The following is a 25,210-nucleotide window of genomic DNA, read 5'->3' on the forward strand; positions in this document are numbered from 1 at the left end:
AAAAGGAGCCAAAACAATTCACTTAGAAGTAGGAGTCAAGATAACTGTGCTGATGTCTTCTCTTGAACTCTATCAAACTACCATAGGTTCGGTCAGCTATCCCAACAAAGAGAGACTCGCAGTCAGGGCTGAATGACATCCCCGAAATCTCCCCGAAAAGATCCATCTCCTGAGCAGTTGAATATTCAGCTTTCGTGTCATACACATGCACATAATCTGCTGCCTCAGCCATGGCCATGAAATTCCCATCAGAAGAAAATTTGATGCCTCGAATAGCACCCATGTTGCCTTTCAACACTGCTAGGGATTCTGATGGGTACCTGACATCCCATAAACGGCAAGTGGTGTCTTGATTTCCAGTGGCCAGGATGTGTCCAGCCGGATGCCATGCACAGGAGAAAGAGTAGTCTAAATGCCCTTTGAGAGTTGAAACCACCTAAAGATTAAATAATTGCATTCAATAATGATATCAGTCAGTAGTAAAAAACTTTGAATGATCTGTATTGGTATACAAGTGTACCACAATGCATGGTAAATATATATACCTTTCCTGATTGGGGATCAGCTGTCAAACAATCAGGGCTGTCTCCGAGCACAGCTAGTAGCTTTCCATCAGGACTAACAGATGTACTCTGATAACAAAACACAAACAACAACACACAACACACATGTTAAAATTAAACAAATAAACACAGATACAAAATACAGCTAAGCACTATCAGACAAGTATACCCACATTAACAGACCAGGGGAAGGGAAAGCGGTTGAGAAGGGAGAACTTGTCAGTATCCAAAACTCGCACGAAGGAGTCGTTGTTACCACAAATCACACGACCAGCCCCGCTGAAAAAAAAAAAAAATCTAAACTTTCAGAGTGTTGTTTTGTGAATTTCTGTACCGCAACTTTTATTTGAAATGCCAAGGGACCTTAAACTCTAGAATAGATGACTAAGTCTAAGTGTAATAGTTGAGTTGCATACCTTGGAGACCGAGCAATATCAACAGAGTTGGTAATAGCATTGTCATCCTCAGTAAGTTTTGTACAAAATATGGCCCCTGGTTCGTTAAGATACTGCCAATAAAAAAAATTCAAAAAATAAGTGTAGATTGTTAGAATAAGAATCAAATCAAATACAGGTTACATATGCCCCTTTCTTTCAACTTCATAAAGATTACTCCCAATGAAAATTTTATAATTTACATATGCTTCTTTCAGCCATATGACTAAATACCTCCATTTTAATCTAAGCACTGAACAAACAGGACTATAGATCTGACAATGTTTTCATTACATTTTAAGCATTACGCTAAACTGAGATTCATAAATGAATAAAGAAAAGGAATTTCAGAGGGCAATTTATAAACGCTTTCAATCCCAATGATCCTAATTTGACGAACTGCAAGGCTTCATCAAACAGTTGACAGGTTGATTGGAATATCTCCTTGATTGAACGCACAAAAATAGGAAACATACATGCTATTTTTCTCTGGTACAGGCCAGACATGCAGACATTAATAAGTTTTGCATGATAGGTAACCACAGATTCCATGAAACATACCTTACAAATAAGTTCACCACGAAAACCACCAGCAGCCAAAAAATCATCTTTCACAGCCATGGCGCATATTTGTACCCGGTTAAGATTACATGCCCCACTTGACTTCTACAAATAAAAAAAAGAAGGGATCTTTTAAACAAGGTCAGTTTCATGTGTGCTCTCTATTAGCTACACAAAAGCATAAAAAAAATCCTTTATAACCTAACCACTACTAGGGTTTTCTCATTATGGATGCAATAAAAGGAGAGTAAACTTCCGCCTTCTACAAAAAAATTTAGGAAAGCGATGATGTTATGCGTGCATCAATGGTACACATGAAAACAATTGGAAAAATATGCAATATGAAATCTTAGAACATTGCAAATCAAGATGGTTTTATTTCCCTAACAGTTAAAAAATAATAAAGCCAATACATCATTTGAGTTTCAGTTTCACCAAAAATGTTCCCAGGTCAATTCCTAAAAAAAAGGCTTAGTTGATCATCATTTCCAAACAGAAACAAATGAGATGCACTGCACCAAGATTTTTTTATCTTTTTTTTATATTTTTTATTTTTTTATCTTTTGGGAAAAAGATATTCAAGGTTACACAGGTCCCTTGCCATAGTTTTGACAATGTACCAGAAGTACCTGAGTGGGGACAACTGGTCCGGAGACATTCAGCAATTCATGGCATTCTTTGAGAAGAGGTGACCAGTGCATGATTGAGTAGTTGCACACCATGTACACATCATGCTTTGATGTGGCCCACAGAAGGTTTCTCAGCTGTTAAACAATGTGCAATTATGATATCAGTCAACAGTGTTTCAACATTTTGCATATATTTTGAACTTCCAATTTAGAGATAAACTTCAAATGCAATTGCTATGCTCATTTTGGATTATATTGCATGAATTATGTTAACAGAGAATATAAAAATAATTAAATATACAAAAATACAAGGCACATATTTCCTTTCCACTATGGTAAATAAAACATACTGCAGGATGCACATATTAAACTTTGTCATGTAAAACCTTCAGATTAGTATGAAAAACACCAATCAAATAAGTAATGCCCAATATACAATATAAGTACAACCACATACAAGGGAAAAAGCATATACAATGAGCAACTTTTATGTCCATCCCTGAGAATCCTCGAAATATCATGTGAAATCTTGGTCCCTTTAAACATAGACATCATTTTTATTTTTCCCAACAAAATTTCCCAAATTGCACCTCCATAGTCCTCTCTACACTGAACAACAACTGTTTTAAAGATAAATTTCACATATTTCATTGTATGCCTGATATTATGAGGTTTTAGGGTAGAAATGATTGTGGAAGCAAAAGCATCTCCATGATATGTAGTTATGAAATCCCAGCGTGTGAGATATTAAACACAAACAAACAGACACATAAACACATGAACAGTCCTTAAAACATCCTATCATGCCATCTCCAAAAGGTGTCTCTATTAACTGCACCACCGCCTAGTTCAGAGGTAATCTGATAATGCCCATGTTTCCAGAGAGAACATGTGAATATGTGATATTACAGCATTATCCTACTAATAAGATAAGTAGGATATAATAAGCAAATATAATACATGTTATGAGGCTTCAAATTAGAGAACAACATAGAACTTTCTATTTTGTCTGTATGATAGACAAGGTAACTAAAATCAGCAAACATTAATTTATCTTTGTATAGAACTTGTGGAAAAGAACTCGAGGAAATCAAAATTTCATTTCTTTTTCGGGTAAGTACCATCAAAATTAGGCCACAAAATTGTTCACAAGTTGGCAATTAGTTCAACCCATCCCACCATTACAATTGTTGACAGATATCTGCAAACATAAGAACATAATGATGGAAAATGCATAATCTACTATAACATAATTGAGGTTTCACCCCCTTTTCACTTATAGAGGATAAATTAATATAAAGTTACACCTCCTTCCACTGAGAGAGCAAGAGTAGTTGTCATCTTCGTAGAATGTCCCAAGTTAAATTAAAACCAAACTACTTAGTTTAAGTATGAGCAAGAGTAGTTAGGTCATTTTGCAGTTCAACTGTCTTCTGTGTACTGAAAATAGTCTTGTGAGTACATACAACAGGTTAGAATTTTGGACTTCCACTTTTCAAGTATTGAGGGGTCATTTAAGCCGATTCATTTCAGGATAGCTAGATACATTGCTAACAAAGATAATAATACCATTTATGGATGTTTTGTCAGGTCAACTTTTTTTTTTTTTTGGGTTGTCATTTTGAACAACAAGATTAAGAACATGCATGCAAAAATAAATTACTTAACCCAAAAAGAAGAAGAGAGATATCTAGATAATTACATAAGAAATTGCACCGGTATGAAATTCATGACCTTAGAAGTATAGTCTAGCTGTAACATCCAGCCCCACAGAACATACTGATGGACTAAATGTATTACAAGATCCACAAGGTTGTCAAACAAAACCAAATTTCTCCCTATTTATATAAAACAAAGAACAGCTTAACCTTCTAAGAAATATTATATTACATAACACCGGTGACCACTGTTTAAAATTTATTCTCAGAATGTCAATAATACAAATACTGAATAAGGAGACTCCAATTGAAGGTACATATCTGCATACGAATAGTGCATAGGGGGACTCCTTAATTGAAAACATATATGCATACGAAAAGGAAAAAACATAGATTGAATAAACAAAAATACCTTTAAAGGACTTTGAATAAATGTTGTATTACTACTACAAACTTATATGATGAGAAAACAATCTAACAAAAAAGAATATATGTTCACACCTGAAAATGCACAATAGTAGTCTTGGCCAACCGTGTATTGAACTGAAAATCATAGAATGTATTTTGCCTTTGTACTTTCTTCAATTCCTACAGAACACAGTACAACTTAGCACAGAAGCCAATGCCATGCAGATCAGGTCCACTAATGGGTTGGTACCAACCAGACCTTGAAATTTTTCTTCTTGATTGGTACTGGTAAGGTTCAATACCCAAGTCAGTGACAATTTTTTTGTGTATCATACTGGTAAGGTTCAATATCATACATTCTTTCTTCAGATTTACTTGAAAATTTAAACCGATAATGTACTCACTTAGAGGAATAGGCGTACCATTTCTCATACTTGCAACTGATACAATCAACTTCTTTAAATGCGCAGCTAATGAACAACCAGTTAACAATAATTTATAGAAATAAGAGGAGGGTTCAAATGCACCCAAATTTTTGTGCACCCAAATGCACCCTATCCTTTTTCTTCGTTTTTAAAGTCCGAATAGTCAGTCAATCCGAACCGTTAGATGTGATCTATATATTAAGATGTGCTTGGAGACCAAATTTTACATTTTTTGAAATTTTTTTACTATTTATTAAGCCACTTTGAAAATCACTGATTTTACATTTTCTGAACCATTGGATCAGCGATTTTCAAAGTGGCTTAATAAATAGTAAAAAAATTCCAAAAAATGTGAAATTTGGTCTCCAAGCACATCTTAATATATAGATCGCATCTAACGGTTCGGATTGACTATTCGGACTTTAACAACGAAGAAAAAGGATAAGGTGCATTTGGGTGCACAAAAATTTGGGTGCATTTGAACCCTCCTCTAGAAATAATCACATCCTACAAATTTTCATACTTGTCTCTCGAGTGCCATACCTAGCTTATTTAAGTCAGATGGCGACAAGCATGAGGTTGTAAAAGGAAAAAAACCAGGCTGTCTAGCGAGATTATATCCATGGGGAATTTCATAAAATTGTTGCCTCAGTCTATCCTAAGGTTCTAGAGAGGCACTAAGGTTCATGAATATTGGAGCTCAGCCGATGATAATGGAGCTCCTAAATTTGGAAGGCTTGGTGTGGTTTGAGGGATTTCAACATGCCCTGAGGTTCAAAAGGCTATTCATAAATATAGGTACTTTCATATAACCACGAAACCACGTAATCAAGTTGCTTCCTTTGCTTTTATATCAATTGATAAAAAATTGGCAGATTTACAAGCAGAATTTTAGCAACATTTCGAGACTTTGTGTAAGAACATCTTCAAAAACAGGACATGCATACAACCAAGTTATTTTTACAAGGTTACCTTTTTCAGGTTGTCACGTGGTATCGAGAGAGACTCAAAGTTCTGGTACCGGTTAAGCCTTGTGGTACGGAAGTCATCCCTTCTACGGTTCAATCTTTTCCATGGTATCCCTTGCATGTCTTTCCCATTTCTGTACTCTGTGGCTGATGTATCATTTTGTTGCCTATCCTGAAAAGTATAATGGCATCTTTTAATACATGTTTTTCAACTGAACTTTCAGGCCCAATCTCAGTTGCAAACTGGGTTTAATTGAGGTTTGGAAAATGGATTCAGGCTAAACTTGGAAATGGTAGATCTGACAAGACATGACTATACCAACAGGTAGGATTCTGACGAGAGCCAATCAATGGAGAACTTTTTTGAATAAAGATAAGATGTAAATAATAGAAAAGGGTAGACATACTGGGTTGTGAAAATAATCTACTATCTCTGCATGAAGGTCCTCATGGAGATGATCATGCATGTCGAAACCAAAACCATCATCCGCCAAGTTATCAAAATCAAACATTCCATTGAGGTCATCCTCCAAATACTCCAAGTCATTTAAATACGCCGCTGCCATCTCAATCGTTTACTTACTGGAGTATATAAAGCATAAAGTGAGAAATAATAAATAGACAAGAATTCTCTATAATAATTTTGCCTAATTTGCTCTCTCACCTTAATTGTAGGTTGTAGGTTGTAGCTACAAAAATTAAATTAAATTAAATTAAATTAAATTAATTTGTCTGAATTATGTAAAACTTATTTAAAACGGGGGGATTTGAGGAGCAGGAACAATGAAATTAGGATAAGTAAGGGTGATTTTGAAGAATTAGACGTCATTGTATGCATGCATGCATGCATGTATGTATGTATGTTGTTAAGCAAAATACATCTACGGTGAAAAAGGTCGAGGATTATGGAGACCTTGTGAAAACAGAGAGCAAACAGTGTAAATAGATGGTAAATGATCTTACCTGAGGCTGAGGCTGAGGCTGAGGCTGAGAAGGAGATATTATTTGGATTCTATTTGAGAGAATTCAAGAGGTGAGGAGAAGACAATCGATAGATTGAATGGAGGGTGGTAGAAGAAAAGAAGAAGAAGAAGTTGGACCCAAAAGCAAAAAGGACAAAAAGCTAACCCTAGCTTTATAACAAGTAGAAGTAGACAAAATATAAAAATAGATACATAGGTCGGGAAAGAGTACCTTAGTGGGGTGGGACCCACTCTTATGCTGTTGCAGTGTGGCCTTCTGGGTTCTGGCCATTCTTCGTCGGTTCGTTGTTAGATATTATTCTCGCGAAGAAAAGCAAAACACTGAATCCGTCCGATCTGATCAAATCAGAGTTGTATTTTAGTAGATGTTGATAGATTAATTATGATCCGTGCCGTGCGTTTTGGATCGGACGGAACGGATGAATCTGAAAATGAGAATGCAGGTCGTTGTGGCGACAGTAACAGCAGCTCAATTCTTCGTCGGCATTAAATTTTTGATGGGACCGACGAGATCGATATTCATTATTCATTATTCACTATTCAGTTTCAGTATTATTTGGTTGGTGAATGTGAATGGTCTACTCAAATAGAGATTATACGTGCCGACGAGATCGATATTCATTATTCACTATTCAGTTTCAGTATTATTTGACATGTGACCATCGCTTGCTACGTGCTAGTCGTTAACAATTCCACCAGACTACGTGGAGACTCACCTACATTAAAACTGCCACGTACTACTTAACGGCGTCAATTTTATCTATATTTTATTTTTATTTATTTATTTATTTTCTTGTTAGATAAAAACGAAAGGATTAGTTCGGCATTAATGACTGTCACCGCCCCCGCAGTCCTGCTAGTGCTGGTCTCTGGAATATTGAATTTGAATGATATATATTATATTGATATGTAATGTGGGCCATTTATTTGGGCCGCTAATCAAAAGTGTTTTGCTTATAACGGGCCTAATGGCGAGCTAAAATAAAAATAAAATAAAATAAACTTGAGCGAATAAAGACGAACGGTACAAGTAAAATAAGAGTTTTTCAAGGGTTTTCAAGCAGCAAAACCCCACTTAATTACCGTTATAACAAATAATATAAAATAAAATATGCAAATTAAGGCCATCAAACAAATTAAGACCAAAATAGATACAGATGAAAACATTTCATTTTTATATATATCAACCGAATCCATCTCGATCTGATAATACAATACAGATAGGCAGATAGCAAATTAATTAATGTTTTCAAAATTTATAAAATATTTCTAGTTCATCCAAATTAAGCTCGCAACCATGCATCTAGCTATTAAACTATATATATATCCAATTACAAAATTAAATGCAAAGCGATGGCAAATATTCCTGCAGAAACGGCAAAGGCGGAGACCGGAATCAGCGTCACGGCGATAGAGTACACTGCAGGTGGAGATTGGGACCCTGATGATTCCGGAACTGGATATATAATAACAAAAATATATATAACAAATTAAAACAACAGCATCCAATGATTAATTTATTAGATTGGAAGTTTAAGGTACATATATATATATATATATATGTAACACCAGATTCAAGAAAATTTTAAAAATCATTAATGATGGCCAAATTTGTAAACTAAATTTATGAATATTATGAATGAAATTGTGTCGGTTAATTAGTGACAAATCTAGCTGTGAGATATCACCACCTTTTCAAATTACCAAACCTTAAATTAATATACATACTTTTAGTATCCTATAGCTAGCTAGCTTCATAATTAATTAGAAACCCATCCCATGTGATCAGACATCAATTAATTAATAAATAGTTCTATCATTTTTCTAGCTATATACAGAACATTGCAATAAATTGGAACACATCAAACATTCAATTACCTGAACCTAATTATATATTATACGTACCATGCATGTTTTGACTTTTTTTTTGTATGTCAATTAATGCCTTCTGTTAAATTTTCTGTTGAACGGTGCACCAGTCTCAAGAGCCAATTTTGAATTATTCTATGGCATTTATGATGTGTTCCATCGAATTCTGTTTAAGTTTAATTTCCCATTTAATTCGATCGATCGGGATATATATGACAAAGAAATTAATTCCAATGCAACGCTTCCACCCATTACCCAGGTTAATAAATGTACCCACTACCCAATATATATATATATATATATATAATATTTAATTAGGGGTAGGTATGGGCAAAATTAAACTTTGAAAGAACATACAGTTCCTTAATTAATTTCCCTGTTATTTCATGCGCAGATAATTAAACTAATAATTTATAAATACTAACAAATTAATATATATAAATCAATAAATTGAATGATAGTGTAGAGTTACATACCTGGAGCAATAGCAGGAGCAACAGAAACTGCATGCATGCATATATGCAGGGAAACCAAATTAAATACCATGCATCAAACCAATTAATTAAGATGAAATTAGATTAATTAATCTTGTCGATCTTTATGAAACAAATAAATAAAATAGAAACATATATACATGTAGTGTTGCAGTTGGTAGAACTAGGTGTGGTTACCCCACAAGCAGATGGCATAGACACAGCCCTGGACATATTCAATTTGATCCCATAATCTTGACTATTACCAAGTGCATCACACAAACACCTCTCGTTTTCTCTTACAACCTTTTTCAAACCAGTACAACAGCTTGCAGTTGGCTTTGTCGAATTGCTGCCTTGTTCAACAAAGTCAATGCAATCGGCCATATCAGCTAGGTATGTGCTACAGTCACCTTGTACCGGTGCTGGTGCAGGCAGTGCAGGTGCAGGTGCAGGTGCAGGTGCAGGCGCAGGTGCAGGTGCATGTGCGCTAGTAGTATTGGAGATGAGAGAGAGGAAGAGGATAGAGAGGACAAGTACTGGTGCTGCTGTAGGTTTCGACGCCATGGATATATATGCTGTCGAGAGGGAGAGAGGGAAGACTGCGTTGGTTTGTTAGGAGGCTTAATTTGCCGCTTTGGGGTTTCCATTCTACAATCTATATATTCTATATATTATGTAGAGTATGTGGGCCAGAAATTTAGATCTATACACATATGTGGTGTGGGCCATTATGGGCCATAGCATGACCTCATTTGACAGCATTAAATGAGAGCCAGGTCAGCATTATTACTTGGGGACGGGGGATAATCCCCTTAATTGAATTAATAGTAATATTTGGAGAGAAGAGAAGCGCAAGCAAAAGTCTCTGATTCAGAGCTTGCCGCATTAATTAATTAATTAATTTCTCCTTCAAATACTGACCAACAAATTAACATACCAATATTCCCAAAGGAACCATAAATTATTTTTCTTCCAAAAATAAGAGGTTTCCCGTTTCCAGATTGTCAAAAATTCTTTCATTTGGTTCATTGGAAATATCTCTTTCAAATCTTTAAGGACATGGATTTTTTAGACATGAGTCAATTGTATCCAAAGAAATTATTGCACATTTAATATCATTTTTAAAAAAAAAAAATCAATATATAGACAGTAATCCACATTTTAAAAAGTATACTAAATATTGAAATAAGTTATATATATTTCACAAAAAAATTATTGGTAACAATTGGAAAACAAAAGGTCAATAATGATTCCATATAATATAACAAAATTAATACATTATCTATCCAAATGGGCTTACTAATAGAAAGGACATATACCAGCGTCATTCAAAACAAAAAATAACAAACCACAAAGGAAAATTGTCAATATTTTAAGCTATTTATTGTCATCTTTCATAAATCATAAAAAAAATAGTAAAAAAATTCCACAAATAGTAAAAATTGGTATTCTACGAGATTATTATATAACCAATTTATTGAGTTACCTAAATCGAAGTTTGAAGTTTATATAATATGTTTTTGAGGTCGTAGTATGAATGTCCTTATGCTATCCATAGCACTGAAGCCTTACTCTTTATTAATATGATAGATAATGCAAACTTAAAATCAAATCATCATCAGTCAATAATAATATTAACTGTAAAAAGTACCTTATGTTTTATTAAACATCACAAAATAGTAGAGGGTTCAAATGCCTCCATTTTTTGTACCTCCATCATGCCTTCATTTTTAAAAACTTGAATAACTCAAAATGTAAATCTTAAAATTCAAAATAAACCATTGGATATGAACTACATCATTTTATCTATGCATGTGTAAAAAATTATGATATTTCAACTTTGTTTTGGTTGTCATCTTGGGCTTCTAAAAATGCATACTAATGTAGATAATTTTTAACTTATTGATTCACATAAAAACAAAATCAAAATATGATAATTTTTTATGAGTGCATAGAGAAAATAACATAAATCACATCTAACTGTTTTATTTTGACGTTTAAGTTTTAAACTTTGAGTTATTTAAGTTTTTAAAAATGAAAGCATGATGGAGGCACAAAAAATAAAGACATTTGAACCCTCCTCAAAATAGTAATACATTTAAAGTTAAAAAATTCTCTACTAAGACGTTATTTCAAGTTAAGTTTAGGTCTATCAACATTAATTCGCCAAGGAAAAAAAATACTCGAGGCGCTCATCTTTATGTTGCTTTATAATTTCATCCTATTGATTTTATAAATAGTCGAGTAAAATATTTTGTGTGTGTATCTTTATTATGATGCTTCCATTTTTTTTTCTTTTCTAGTAACAACTTTTTTTAAACTTATATTTTAAAATAAAACCGTTAAATATGATCTACATTATTTTCTCTACATTAACATAAAAATTCATGATTTTTTAGTTTTAATTTTATACGAATCAATAAGTTGAAAAATTAATGTTGAGAATTTATTAATATCAATGTATTTTTGTAAGCTCTTGATACCAATCAAAATGTTACAATTTTTTATATGTGCGTATAGAAAATGATATAGATAGAATCTAACAGTTTTATTTTGATATTTGAATTTGAAATTTGAAGTTATCAACCTCATCTATCCAAAGTTCATAATAGCATCCAGTGAAGTGACACCTATTCCATTTATTTTACATAGAATAAATTTAGACATATTATAGAGTACATGTACAGCAGATCTAAATTAATTAGTTTAGAGGAATCTTAACATTTTTGGTATTTATTCTAAAAATTGGTGGATAATGTATGTAGAAATTGTTAAATATTAAAGTACCAACTCATAGAAACTCGATCGGTATAAATTAAGTTTTGTGGGGAACAGTCGGGGATATGTAATTATCAGGGTATGAGTGTATGACATATTATATTTAGATGTGTCTCTAACTCTCTATAGTCTATATATATATCAACCACATTATTAAATTAATGGTATGCTGCAACTGGAGAAAGAGACATTAAATAGAAATGTTGAGAAATATTAACAATCCGACCTTAGCTCAGTTGGTAGAGCGGAGGACTGTAGTGTGTTCAGATATCCTTAGGTCGCTGGTTCGAATCCGGCAGGTCGGAACTTCTTTTTTTTGTAAGCTTTTTTTCTATTAGTGTTCAATATGACAATAACAAATAGTCAGCAAATTTTTTTTTATTTTTTATTTTTTATTTTTATTTTTTATCACGAACGGCACAACTTTATTCAATTTTATCCAATAATAAAGAACTTAAACCGAAATCTTCAGAGATACTTGAAATCACCTTTTTATAGTAAAATTTAGATTTAAAAAAAAAAAAAAAACATCTACTACAGTTTGACAAATTAAAATACGTTAATTTGTTGTGGAATAACTAAAGTAACTATTAATTGTAGTATCTATGCATGGTTCAAATACAATCTAGTCTCTAGTCTCTAGTCTCTAGTCTCTATTCAACAACAACAACAACAACAAATTAACCGCATGCAACAACACTATATATAATAAGTATATAAAATTAAAACATCCATCCATCCATCCATCCATCCTACTATTAATTAATTCCCATTTCTTCAAAAACAGAGAAAATTAAGAAAGAGCTCCTGTTCCTAATTAATTAATTCCATGGCGTCCTCCTCTCTCTATCCAATGCTCCTTTCTCTCTTACTCCTCTCTCTCTCCAACACCCTTCTTTGTTCGGTTCATCGTAATCCCAAACTCCCACAGGCACCGTCTCCGGCACTGGTAGTGGCAACACCAGCACCAGCACCTGTAGAGGCACAGGCACAGGCACCAGCACCAGCACCAGCACCAGCACCAGCAGAGTCACCAACCATGGATATTTGTTCTGATCTAAATGCTTCAGGTATGTTTGCTTGCATGGATTACTTGACAGGTAGTCATGCAAAACCAAGCCCAAGCTGTTGCAGTGATTTGAGAGAGATAGCCAAACAAGATGTTGCCTGTTTGTGTTCTGTACTAACTACTAAATGGGGTGGTAGTGTTACTGCTGATGATGGGTCGCCAATGAATACATCAAAGGTTTTGTCTTTGCCTTATACTTGCACCTTCCCCCTACCTTCTTCCACCAAGTGCACAGGTATATATATATATGTTATAACTTGTTCTTTTTCTTTCAAACCATTAATTATTTTCTTAGCCTTAATTAATTTGCAATTCAAATTTCAGAGTTTTACTTTTGGAGGTTCTTTAACTTTAATTAATTCATTCATTCATTAATTGAATTTCAATTGTATTAATTGCAGCCCTTCTTGGTCCTCCTACTGTTGCAGCTGGTAAGCCATGCATGTACTCTACAGTCTACACTGTCTCTCAATTTATTTCATATATATTTTAGGCTTCTTAATTATATTGGTAACAAATATATATATATATATATATAGAGTTAGGCTGGGGTGCTATGGATAGCATAGTGGCCTCTATGCTACGGCTCAATATTCGAGTTTTCAAAATTCAAACGGTCGATCCGAACCGTTCATCTTATTCTCCATATTAATATCTGATTGGAGACCAAATTTTACATTTTTCTGAATTTTTTTACTATTTATTAAGTATTTTACAAAATTGTTGATCCAACGGTGGCTGCACAAAACAGTAAAACCGTTGGATTAGCGATTTTCAAAGTGGCTTAATAAATAGTAAAAAAATTCAGAAAATTATAAAATTTGGTCTCCAAGCAGATATTAATATGGAGAATAAGATGAACGGTTCGGATCGACGGTTTGGATTTTGAAAACTCGAATATTGAGCCGTAGCATAGAGGCCACTATGCTATCCATAGCACTCCAGCCTAACTCTATATATGTATATATATATATATATATATATATATATATATATATATAGTTAGCATCACATGTTTAATTTGTAGAGGCTAGCTAGCTCTTAAATTAATGTGTACCATTAATTTTATTATAGAAAATTTTATAATATGTCAAATTAAAAGAAACAAATTAAATCAACAAGACTTTAATAATTATTTCCTTAATTTTGTTGTTTCAGTTCCAGGACCATCTGCTTCCCAGCAGGGAACATCTGATATTTCATCTCCTCCGGAATCTCTCGCTGTGGCATTTCCTGTTACCATCTTCACCATTGCAGCAGGAATTGTTGTCTCAGCGCTTTCGTTATTTGCATAATTAGAGGGATAAATGTATAAATCTCAAATTTGGGACTATGGTGATGGTGTACATGCTTTCAATTTTTTTTATTTCTTTTATTGCTAAAAGTTGCCTTGTACATCAAGAGTTCACATTTCAATGCAAGATTCATAAAGGAAAATAATTCATTCGTGTTCATGAGTCATTTTTAAATTCATAATGCGTATGGCTTTCTGCTACAATTTAATGAAATGCGGATTAATTATTTAACAATACAATGAATATTAAAGAGTATCTTTACAAATTAAGCTCCCTCCAAATTTAAACTTTCTGTCAGATTTTATAAACAGCTCTTTTATTTATCACCGAATTTTTTTTTTTTTTTTGATCTTATATAAGAAAACATCATTTTCTATCATACTACAATGTGGAGGAGATGATATACCAATGTGCTATTGTTGCGGGCGTAGACACAAATGAGTTCTGTAATTAATCAGTATTTTTCTTGTAGTGCATGCTTTCATTACACTTGTAAAAGGAAAAAAGGAAAAAAAAGGAAAAAAAGGAAAAAAAAAAAAGAAAAAAAAAGAAGGGAAGTGAGTGTTGCGTCCAGAGGCGGATTCACATGGGACTGAGGACGCAACTGCCACCCTCCTCCTGAATTTTGAGTTTTAATAGAGATTTATCGGCCCCGAGTTCCGACTGACTTTACCTCCCCTCCTCTCTTAAAATTTTTTTTGCCCCCCTCTGAATATATGATTTATAATTCAAGTTAAAATTAAAATAAATTTCTTAAATTATGATACAGCATTAAAAATACAAGTTAAAGCCTTTTTTTTTTATCGAGTATCCAATTATTTAATTTAAATCCGATTTTTTTTTTTTTTTTTGTTCCCCGACAAAAATTCTAAATTCACAAAATTCTAAATTCAACCCTGGCTGCGTCCATCAAATTTTCAATGAAAATTATGTTTATTAGATTGCCAGTTTATAACTCAAGAGATCCTTTTAATTCATTTGACTTGAGTGGTTAATTTTATGTTGATTAATTAAGAAAAGAAGAGACATTTGTAACCATGAATATTAAAGGAGAGCCAAAAGACGACACAATTTTGTTCTATCAAAAAAGAAGAAGAAGAAGAAGATTTTAACTAATATATAGCTAGCTTGCATGTATATTCTTTGTTCTCACTGCTCTCTCTTTCTCTTTATTTTTCTCAAAACTTTATGCCGAGGAAACATACGTTGAGTTGCCTCGCTGAAACATGCATGTACACGCACAGAGTTTCATGGTTCTTCATTGATCCCGTTTCTTGTCAGGCATGCCTTTACGGCATCGCCAACTGTCAAGAAGATATTATCATGACCTATATGCTCAGTAAAATCGGCTAATCTGAGCTTGTCAATCACCACAGGGCCTGGGTTAGCAAGAATAAGCTGCAAAGTTCAAAGTTTAGAGAATTAGCTATATATCTCACAAGAATACATTTAATTAGTTTAATGCTTTTGACTTTTACTGATACATTAATTATGTTATAGACATGAGTAGAACTAGCCACTAGGGTGTTCTTAAGTTCACCAAGAGAAAGAGAAGAGACTTGGTGAACTTAACAACACCCTAGTTCTACTCCATAGAATCTGATGTTGCAAAACTGATTTCTTTTTCAATAGTGTTCTTGAGTAGTATCTAACTAGTGGCTAATCTTTGAATAAAAATACTAGTTCAACTCACTTGAATACCACGTGTTTTAAGAGTCTTGAGCAATTCCTCAAAAGCATCAATACCGCTTGTGTCAATGTCTGTGACGGCTGAAATGTAGAAATCAATAAATAATTAGCTTCCTGATTCCTTTTAAGGATGATATTAGAAAGTTTAAGTTTGAGAATTCAGGCCAAATCTTACGTGACATCTCAATGATCAAGAAATTAAACTTTGGTTGATTTTTTTCTTCAAGCTTCTCTTCTTCATCTCTTACCCACCTCAGAATTCTAACAAAATTAGGTCCAAAATATCAGAATGAACTTCTCCATAAAATATATCAATGAAATCACTGAAAAATTACAAATTTAGATAGTGCCTAAAGGAGTGGCATCATCTTCATTGCCATCATATATAATTCATGATTGGGGACTAATTAATTAATTAAATACATCAGTCTGCCAGTAGTTGACATGCCGCAATTAAAGGTTTGTGTAAAAATAAGCCAACTGAGTTTAATATATGCACATAAATTACCTCTCTTTGACATAGTTGGAGTTGGAGAAATAGATAGCTGAATCGACTCTCACAGTTAAAACTCCTGAAATTTTAGTTGCTTCCGGATATTGCTCAATGTTCCTGTACACATCTGTACCAGGTAGATTGCCTAATAGAGCTGTCCTTGGCCTTGTTACTTGAATCAGTATCTTAGCTAGTGATATTGCAACCTATAAAAAATTCTAAATATAATTAGTTCCAATTAAAAACATAATAAGACTATGGTTATATAGTCAAATTAAACAAAACAATGAAGGATGAAGATGAAAAATGTATTCATGCTCCTGTTGTTTTTTCCAGAAAAATTGTAGATTTATGCTTGTTATTCAAAATAATTCTAAAATTATGCTTCTTCCTAAAATTTTCTCATCCTACCATTATTTTCTGGCACTGCTCCTGTCCTCATTTCTAACAACACTTGTATTTATTTTAGATTCTTATTCATAGTCCTGTAATCAATCCAGTAGCATAGTTTTGTAATGTATATGAAATCTGAGTCATATAGTCATACCGCAATGAGTAAGCCAATCTCAACCGAAGCAAATACAACTCCGAAAAAGGCCCCCATGCATGCAATAAAATCCAACTTGTCAACTTTCCATATGAGGAATGCAGCTTTGTAGTCGATTAGACCGATTACTGCAGAGATGATGATGGATGCAAGGATGGCATTTGGTGTGTACTTGAAGAGAGGAGTAATCAGTAGCAGGGTTAGAAGCACTACTATAGACATAATTATGTTGGAGACCGCTGTTTTGCATCCCGCCATGTAATTTACTGCTGATCTAGAGAAAGATCCTGCAATCAGCCAATAAAAGTTGTTCTTTTAATTCATGAAATAAAGCAAAGTCACCTGTGATTACATTTTTCTTTAAAACTGAAACCCTGGCATATCAGCATTCAAGAATCAGTTGAAAGTCTTTTTAACTTTCTGTAATTGGTGAAAGCCCTTTTTCAAAAAGAAATTCACCAGAGTCCCTTCAAGTATATAATAAGTTTGATATAATTCATCACACCTGTGGCGACATAGCATGAGGTCATGGAGCCAATGATGTTCATTGTTCCCAAGGCGACCATCTCTTTGTTTCCATCTAATTGATAATCTTTCATGCCAGCAAAAGTTCTTCCAATTGCTATAGCTTCCTACAAATGCACATAACTAGTCAGTTTAAATTACCCAAGGAAGATTGAGGAACAACTCATTAACATTTTTGCAACATATTTCTTGGTTGAGAGTCTGCATGAAAGACATTTCTAATCTGATAGGAAACAGATGATACTATGAATTCCTCAATAGGTAACAATTAAGAATTTCAATAAAATTGGTTTTCTTACTGTCAAGCCTATCATGCCAGCAACAACCCCAATTCGCATTCCTTTTAAAGCATACGAGCCAGTGAAGTAGATTTGGTTCACAGATGCTGGATTGACCCCCTTCTTTATATTATTTACCTAAAATTTAGATGAAGATACAAATTACAAACGGCACTTTGTAGAAACCATACCAGTTAAGGTAACATTCCAAACTAATTATTTTTCTTTATATATTTAGTTTTACCAATCCTAATCAACAGTATAAATTTTCATATTTTTTCTTTAACTCAAGGAGACTTACAATCTGAACGCCATGCTCATCTGCATGAGTTATATACACAAAAAAGGTCGATATGATAACAGAAATTAGGGGTGCAATCGCTGGGACCCAGAACAATTTTCTTGACTTCTTCCCCTGTAAGTTATTAAAAATTAAAGTTAATCAGAAAATATGTCCAATATAAAAGCATATAAAAGCACCGATTACAAAGAGAAATGATCATAATGCCTTAAAAAGCATAGGATGAAAACCAAAAAGTTGGTATTCCTCAACTTGAACCAGGCTGGACATTTCTCACTTTTCAGGGTTAAAAATACCGATTTGAGAGTTTTTAGGGGCCCTAATAAAAATTTTCTAACAAAATTTCTTTTATCATGAAAGAACATAATATTTACTTACTACGTATCTGGCAGCTAAAAGGAACACCAGGAAAGATGCTCCTATTAGTATTGTTTGCCAATTCCACTGAAAGAAAAAAATAAAATAAAATAAAGACAGTGTATAAATTATGTGGTCTAAATTTGTCCAGACTTCATGTATGATATCAGAAACCGCACAGCTTGCATACCATTTTTAAAATGCCATTTGTTTATCTTGTCATAAATTGTTGCTTACTTTTTTAATCATTTTGTGAGATCAAGAGATTAAGTTTGTTAATTGTTTGGAGTGGTACCTCACTTAAATTTATTTTCCTCTTCCCACTATGACCATTTAAAAATTCAGGATAGTTTGTGTCATTTTTTATTCAATTGACCGATTTTGGTCTAGCAAGAAAAATCCAAAGTTCAAGTAGGCATCTGCCAATTAAACCAATATATAGCATACCCCATGCTCAGCTGAGTTCCACACCGACTTCATGACAGATATGATGTCACTCTTTTTGGTGAACTTTTTTATTCCAAGAAAGCCCTTGAGTTGCTGTAGTGCAATGGTTATTGCTGCTCCAGCCATGAACCCAACAATAGCAGCATGCGAGAGAAAATCTATCAAAAATCCCAACCTGGATGTTTATAGCACAAAGAAGGGTTAAGATCTGTTAAGTGTTTTGCCCGTCATGGCCAAAATCGTTGCATGTAGCTGATATGAAAAGCAACAGATAAGAAAATTTGCATTTCTTTTTTGTCACATTTGGGATTACTGGGGTATTTAAAAGAAGTACGAAAACACAGGATCTTTTTATGCACTTGTTAGTTTAAAAAATATTAGTGATTTTGGTATGCAGTACAGAATCTTTTGCAAATTCAGAAAAGGACAAGAAGAAACAAAGGGAACCACTATTCTAAAAACTCATATCACCAACCGATGAATTAATATAAAAAAAAAAGGTTGTGCTAGCAACATTTAAATTGAAAATGATATATATATTATGAATTGCATATTTCATTGTTAAATTTCCAAGGAACTATTCTTAGAGCAATTTCATAACTGGACATGATACCTGAGAAACCCGAGGGCTGCTTGAGTAAGACCAGCAAAAAAAGTAGCAGTGAAGGCAAGACGCTGGTACTCTTCTTTGTTCTTTGTCGGGTCAATTTCTTCTTGAAGAAGTGTCCCAAGAAGCAGAGAAACAACCGCAACTGGTCCAATTGCAATATCTTTGGAGCTACCCATTACAGCATAGATCAGAGGAGGAACAAAGCTGGAATCTGTAAATTCAAAATTCCTGATTTATCATCTACACAAGTTTTCAATCTCCAATTATATCTGCACTTAATGAAATAGAGAGCTTACATAGGCCATATTGCGGATCCAAGTTAGCTAGCTTTGAATAGCCAATATCCTAGCAAACATATGGAATTAATATTATGTTAGAACAAATTGATGAGATTAATTAAAGCCGAAAATAAAACGAACAAAACACCTTTTTTTTTTCTTCATTTCGTACTGATAAACTGTACCTGGGGAATACATAGGCTTGCAATGGTTAACCCAGCAATTAAATCTCCTTTAAATTTTCTCAAATCGTAATGCCTTGACCAATCAAGAATTGGGAAGAAAAATTGGAGGCCAAGCAATAGCTTCTTAGACAGTGGTTTGTCCTTGTAGGGGCGCAAGGGATCATCAGCAAAGAATGTTTCATTGAATCTTTCATTGAATTCACCAATAAAATTCCTTCTGGGTGGAAATCCAACTTTGTATTTTGTTTGGCCATTTTCAATTTGGTCCATCAGTTGCTCTCCTCTGTTTTCAAATTCGTCAGTAACTGAGTGACCCATTCAATGCTGCTAATCAGTTTCCGAGTTAGTAACCTGCAAAATTAGCATGCATTGGTTAAACCCTGCCTATCAACAAAATAATAAATTCAAATTCGGGCATGGCTATTTTGTTATTTGATTGCAGTAGTGGTACCTAGGTTTAGAAGTTTAGTGAAGTGTTGGGGGTGCATTTGGAGGGAAAGAATGTGCACTTATATATATAGGGAGTCTAGATTCAAGCATAGTAGGCTGGTCAATATTATTATGACAGAGGCATCTATCTATGTATTGTATGTGGATGTGAAATAGAATGATATTCAATGAATGATAGTTGAGTAACCAAATTTGGTGTACTAAATTGTAACTCCTTTTCTATCTTTTAACTATTTCCAAAGTCAACCTAAGAATGAAACATTTGGAGATTACAATTACTTGAAGAGTTCACTGTTGGAGATAACAATTGGACTTCCTTAGTCAAAAAGAGTTCACTCTTTTTCTTTACCACCATACAAAAATTTCTTCACTTTCCCAAGTCAAAGAATTAGGTAGGGAGTTGAAAGTGTACATGATTTTCCTTGATTAAGTTTGTAATTGTTTTTTTAAGATGTGTATTTGCAGCTTATTCAATTTTTTCTTACCAAAAGAATGTAAAAGGAAATAATAACAGAAAAAGTTAACATATGTCTTCTCTGTTGGGGTGTGCCAGAAAGTTTGCTAAGGTAGAGAGAAAGAAAAAAAAAAACCAACAGGTTTTTGGTAGTTGGTACCAAAGGCTGGTACACATAAAGAAAATGCAAATGGTCCTAAATTGAAACACTGAATTAATGTAGAGGAAAATAGAGAGGATGAAAAAAGCTTTGAGACTCATATTCGACTGGTGACCCATACCAACAATGTAGCAGTGGCAGAAAGGGAAAAATCAACAAAACTATTTTTTTTTTTTGTTATTCATTTATTTATATTTATATTATTTTTTTAAGTTACTCCGCATTTCCATTTAATTTCCAGCATGCTGCTGGTACGGTACAACCGTAGAGGGGCTGTCTTGATGTTGTCAGTGCACAAACTATCAGTACAAGCATCAAGTGCTTCATTCTAATTCCTTAATTTATACCCTCCATGCATCCAAACACAACATTGAAACTTTTGAAATTCCGTAACAATTTTAGTAGGAATCCTAAGCCACCCCCAACTGGCACAAAGAATTAACAAGGAAAGAAGAAAAAGGCGAGACCATATAAATTCATCTTCACGCATGCATCAGTACATTCGTCATCAAAACTACTTTGAAGATTAAAATATAAACCAAATTATTTTACCTCTCCATCAAACATTCGGCAATAAGAAAAAGTAATTAAGAAGAACCAGTCAACGAGACGAGACGCATTGTTTAGTTTTCTTTCAAAAAGAAAAATAAATCAACAGGTACAAATTAAACAAAAATATATTCCAATAAAAAAGAATCAAAGATCGGCACAAAGCAAAAGAAACATAAATAAAATAGAATTAAGGATTAGAAAGTAAAAAGAAAAAGAAAAAAGAGTCGTTGAAAGTATAGTAACCTATTTTAATTAGAGAGAAGTCAAAGAAGCTCAACGCAGGAAAATCCTGAGCCACCAATCATGATTCATCTGACCCCACATTGCTGTCTGCCACGGCCACCTCCAAAGAAAAAAAATCCCAAAAAGGGGAAAAGGAAACTGTCTAATTTCTCTTTTTTGTTGTTGATTGATTGATGTTGCAAGGAATTTAGAGTGACAGAAAAGTAGGCAGAATCTGTAGAAGACATAAGCATATATATGATTAATTTATTTTAAGAGGGAAGGAAGGAAGGAAGGAAGGATAAAGGATGGTTGAAATTTAATGTTCGATCTGTATTTTTCTACGCCAAGTGTCCATACTCCATACTCGATGGATGGTTGTGAGCAATGCACGAATAACTCAGTTTTGTTGGGTTAGATTCCCAATAATATTCTCAAACAGGTCCAGGTTCAATGAACCTACCCTCAGATTAGCAAATCCAAATTTAATCAACCTATATATATATATATATATATATATATCCTGAGATTACCAAACCCAAATTTTACTCCTACACAAGCACTTATACTCTCTCGCATACAATCATTCATCATGCATGCATATATGGAAGACGACAGTCAACACACACACACACACACACATTATTAATATCCAAAGTTAATTAAAAATTAATAATTATACTCATGTTTTATGGATATTGTTAAAAATACTTAAATCGCCCATTTAATGACCGGTTCACAATTTTTTTTCCAACCGACCATTAAATAGCCAGTCCTCAATTTTTTTTAGACACTATAAAGAGCAAGATGCTAAAATCTAAGATTAAAAGTTCAAAAAAAATTTCTAATATTTGTTAGATTACTTCTTTTGAAGTATAATTAGCATAATTATACTAAAATACGCTAAATTACTTAAAATTATGTTAAGTTATGCTAAAATATGGTAAATTACACTAAATTACACTAAAAGAAACAATATCTTCACCGAGAAGGCGAAAAACGACGACGAAACTTCAAATGGCTATAAAACAGCGCTCGAGTATCCGATTTCAGCAAATGACAACTTTTCGGAAAACTTATGAAAAGATGCATGCACCGGTGACTATTTTGCCCTTTTTTGATATTCAGAATTGCCAAAAAACAAAGGAAAGAGTCTCAAAACTTGAGTTGAAGTTTCCAAGTAAGATTTTCACTTATATTTTTCGATCCAAGTAGCTCAATAAATTGGTTATATAATGAACTTGTAGAATACCAATTTTTACTATTTTTTATGATTTATGAAAGATGATACAAAATCGGCCTAATTTAGCGTAATCTAGCGTATTTCAGTATAATTAGCGTAATTTAGTGTAATTTAGCATCATTTAGCGTAATTTAACATAATTGCAAGTAATTTAGCATATTTTAGCGTAATTTAGTGTAGTTTAACATAATTTTAAATAATTTAGCATATTTTTGTATAATTATGCTAATTATACATCAAAAGAAGTAATCTAACAAATATTAAAAAAAAATGAATTTTTAATCTTAGATTTTAGCATCTTGCTCTTCATTGAGGACCGGCTATTTAATGGTCGGTTGAGGAAAAATTGAACCGGTCATTAAATGACTGGTTTGGGCATTTTTTTAAAATACCTAGAAAACATGAACATTATTATTAATTTTTAATTAATGTTGGATATTAATAAAAATGTCGGTGCGTGCGTTATAACTCTTAGTTCATTTAATTATAATCTCAATTTTGTTTCATTTAGAAGACAATATTAATGAAAAAAATGACATACCCATATATATACGTTCGGACAATAAAACATATATATATGTATGTGAGTATGTCTCATGAGAAAACGTACATGCACCTAGAATGCACTATGAAACCCTTAGACACTTGGCAAGTACTACCTTTGCATGCATGTTAAGCATATATGCATGAACCAACACCAACAGTACTTGGCAACTCTTTTCAATTTCACTAATTAATGCCTCGTTCAATTTGTATCCCAATTAAGCAGTGTTATCAGAATCGGACCGGACCGGCGGTTCAACCGGAAAAAACCGGAACCGGTCACATATCCGGTCTAGTTCAGTTAATAGATCGTTAATGTTATTGAACCGGCCAAAACCGGTTTAACCGACCGAGTTTTATTAAAAACCGTTGAACCATATCAACAAAAAATATTGGTTTAAAACATATTCTTTCTTCGCAAGTGAGATATGTGTTGCGAACTTGCGATCGGCCATGGTAAGAGAGGAAGGATACTTTATTTATAGGTGATAACGACTAGGGGTTGTAGTCGGAGCCGAGGACAGCAAAGGCACATAACACTATATCCTCACAAGAACCTCACCGCTTATAGATCTAAGTTCATCGGTGATCGTCTTGACGTGAGTGTTAGGTTGTGCTGCTCATCGATCCTTTCTTCACTATTTGAAAGTCACAACTTGAATTCGAGAACCCTAGACTAAGATTTGTTAAGAACATGTGACTCACAAGGTGGGTCGTAGTGTACGACACAACTTGACTGAGCACAAATGGCGAGTGAGAAGAGAGGAGCCAATCACGTATGAGTTGGTATTAACAGTGCCAGTGGTTACCATCTGAATTATTAGCCTCAGCGCGAAGACGAACCATCGAGAAAGTGAGAAGACCATGACCTCGTAAAAATTGGAACTATTTGGGATTTCTATATGAAAATTGAGTTCAAATTATAATTTGAGAGGGGAAGTGGTGACAATCCGGGTAGGAATACAATTGAATGTTTGAATCGAAGTTCGATCAAAGGATCTGAGGTGTTCATTTGAATTTGGAGAGCTTTTGGGGCTGAATTCGAGGATGCCTCATTAATTTTTTTGTTATTGATGAAGAATCTGACTCGCCATTTCAAAAAAAAAAAAAGATAAAGAATCTGACTCGAGATCAGATTTGTTTTATAGGCACGAATTTGGCTGATTTTTTAGATTAAAGCAAAGTTTTTGAATTATGCTAATTCTTTTTTTTCCTGAGATTTTATCGGATCAGAAATTATGTTCTTAAATCAGAGGCTGAAAAATAGAATTAGAGATAGCCTTGTCTTACAGCTGATATCAGATGAATTTGAAACAAAGATAATAGTGAATAGGGAAATTTTTTTATTTGCCACTCCAAAACTTAGAAATTAGTTATTTGCCACCTCAAAATTTGAAATTATTTATTTGCCACCCCAAAGTTGTTAAATTAAGTTAATTGCCACCATTATACTCTAAATTCAGATTTTGTATTTAAATTATTCTGAAAAATCAACAAATTATAATATAGACCAAAATACCCCTGCTAGCAGATTATGTGAAATACTTAGCTCTGTCAGTTCCTAAACCTAAGCACGGAGCTTAGCAGATTTATCAGATTAGCGACTCTCTCCTCCGCACGGCACCAGGGGCGCCTCTCCCCTCCGCCCGCCTCTCTCCACCGCCCGTCTCTCGGGCTTCCTCTCCTTCCTTCACTTCGTCTCCTCGGGCTTCCTCTCCCTCACTCGGTAAGTCTCCCTCAACATGAACCGGTAATATAGT

General features: G+C 33.7%; 3 protein-coding genes and 1 non-coding gene across 10 annotated transcripts; 1 reads left to right on the forward strand and 3 right to left on the reverse strand.

Moving 5' to 3' along the window:
- On the reverse strand, positions 1–6,228 carry LOC144555200 (putative WD repeat-containing protein C2A9.03). The gene is made up of 9 exons (XM_078303440.1): positions 6,054–6,228; positions 5,651–5,818; positions 4,347–4,433; positions 2,188–2,322; positions 1,559–1,663; positions 980–1,071; positions 737–842; positions 546–632; positions 1–436 (listed from the first exon to the last, which is right to left on the reverse strand). Exons 1-9 carry the CDS (start codon positions 6,210–6,212, stop codon positions 23–25), a joined length of 1,353 nt encoding a protein of 450 aa, XP_078159566.1. The 5' UTR covers positions 6,213–6,228; the 3' UTR covers positions 1–22.
- Positions 6,229–7,928: 1,700 nt separating this feature from the next.
- On the reverse strand, positions 7,929–9,568 carry LOC144555885 (non-specific lipid transfer protein GPI-anchored 4-like). The gene is made up of 3 exons (XM_078304321.1): positions 9,133–9,568; positions 8,975–9,001; positions 7,929–8,085 (listed from the first exon to the last, which is right to left on the reverse strand). The coding sequence occupies exons 1-3, from the start codon at positions 9,536–9,538 to the stop codon at positions 7,961–7,963; spliced, it is 558 nt and encodes a 185-aa protein (XP_078160447.1). The 5' UTR covers positions 9,539–9,568; the 3' UTR covers positions 7,929–7,960.
- Positions 9,569–11,973: 2,405 nt separating this feature from the next.
- On the forward strand, positions 11,974–12,057 carry TRNAY-GUA (transfer RNA tyrosine (anticodon GUA)). Its single transcript is given in 2 exon segments — positions 11,974–12,010; positions 12,022–12,057. It is a non-coding gene; the product is annotated as a tRNA-Tyr (tRNA).
- A 3,083-nt stretch (positions 12,058–15,140) lies between these two features.
- On the reverse strand, positions 15,141–21,912 carry SULTR1;2 (sulfate transporter 1;2). Of its 7 annotated transcripts, none has more exons than XM_078303927.1 (14): positions 21,686–21,912; positions 19,827–20,177; positions 19,660–19,708; positions 19,367–19,574; positions 18,754–18,928; positions 18,328–18,393; positions 17,950–18,063; positions 17,670–17,786; positions 17,351–17,477; positions 16,846–17,132; positions 16,314–16,504; positions 15,981–16,066; positions 15,810–15,886; positions 15,141–15,514 (listed from the first exon to the last, which is right to left on the reverse strand). In XM_078303927.1, the coding sequence occupies exons 2-14, from the start codon at positions 20,142–20,144 to the stop codon at positions 15,365–15,367; spliced, it is 1,965 nt and encodes a 654-aa protein (XP_078160053.1). In that variant the 5' UTR covers positions 20,145–20,177; positions 21,686–21,912; the 3' UTR covers positions 15,141–15,364. The 7 variants fall into 7 exon arrangements, with proteins under 7 accessions (XP_078160053.1, XP_078160055.1, XP_078160056.1 ...); XM_078303929.1 differs by lacking the exon at positions 21,686–21,912 and adding an exon at positions 21,443–21,478; XM_078303930.1 differs by lacking the exon at positions 21,686–21,912 and adding an exon at positions 20,556–20,576.
- Positions 21,913–25,210: the final 3,298 nt, after the last annotated feature.

This window comes from Carex rostrata, chromosome 6 (genome assembly GCF_964058835.1).
Source record: "Carex rostrata chromosome 6, lpCarRost1.2, whole genome shotgun sequence".
Classification (NCBI taxonomy): Eukaryota; Viridiplantae; Streptophyta; class Magnoliopsida; order Poales; family Cyperaceae; genus Carex; species Carex rostrata.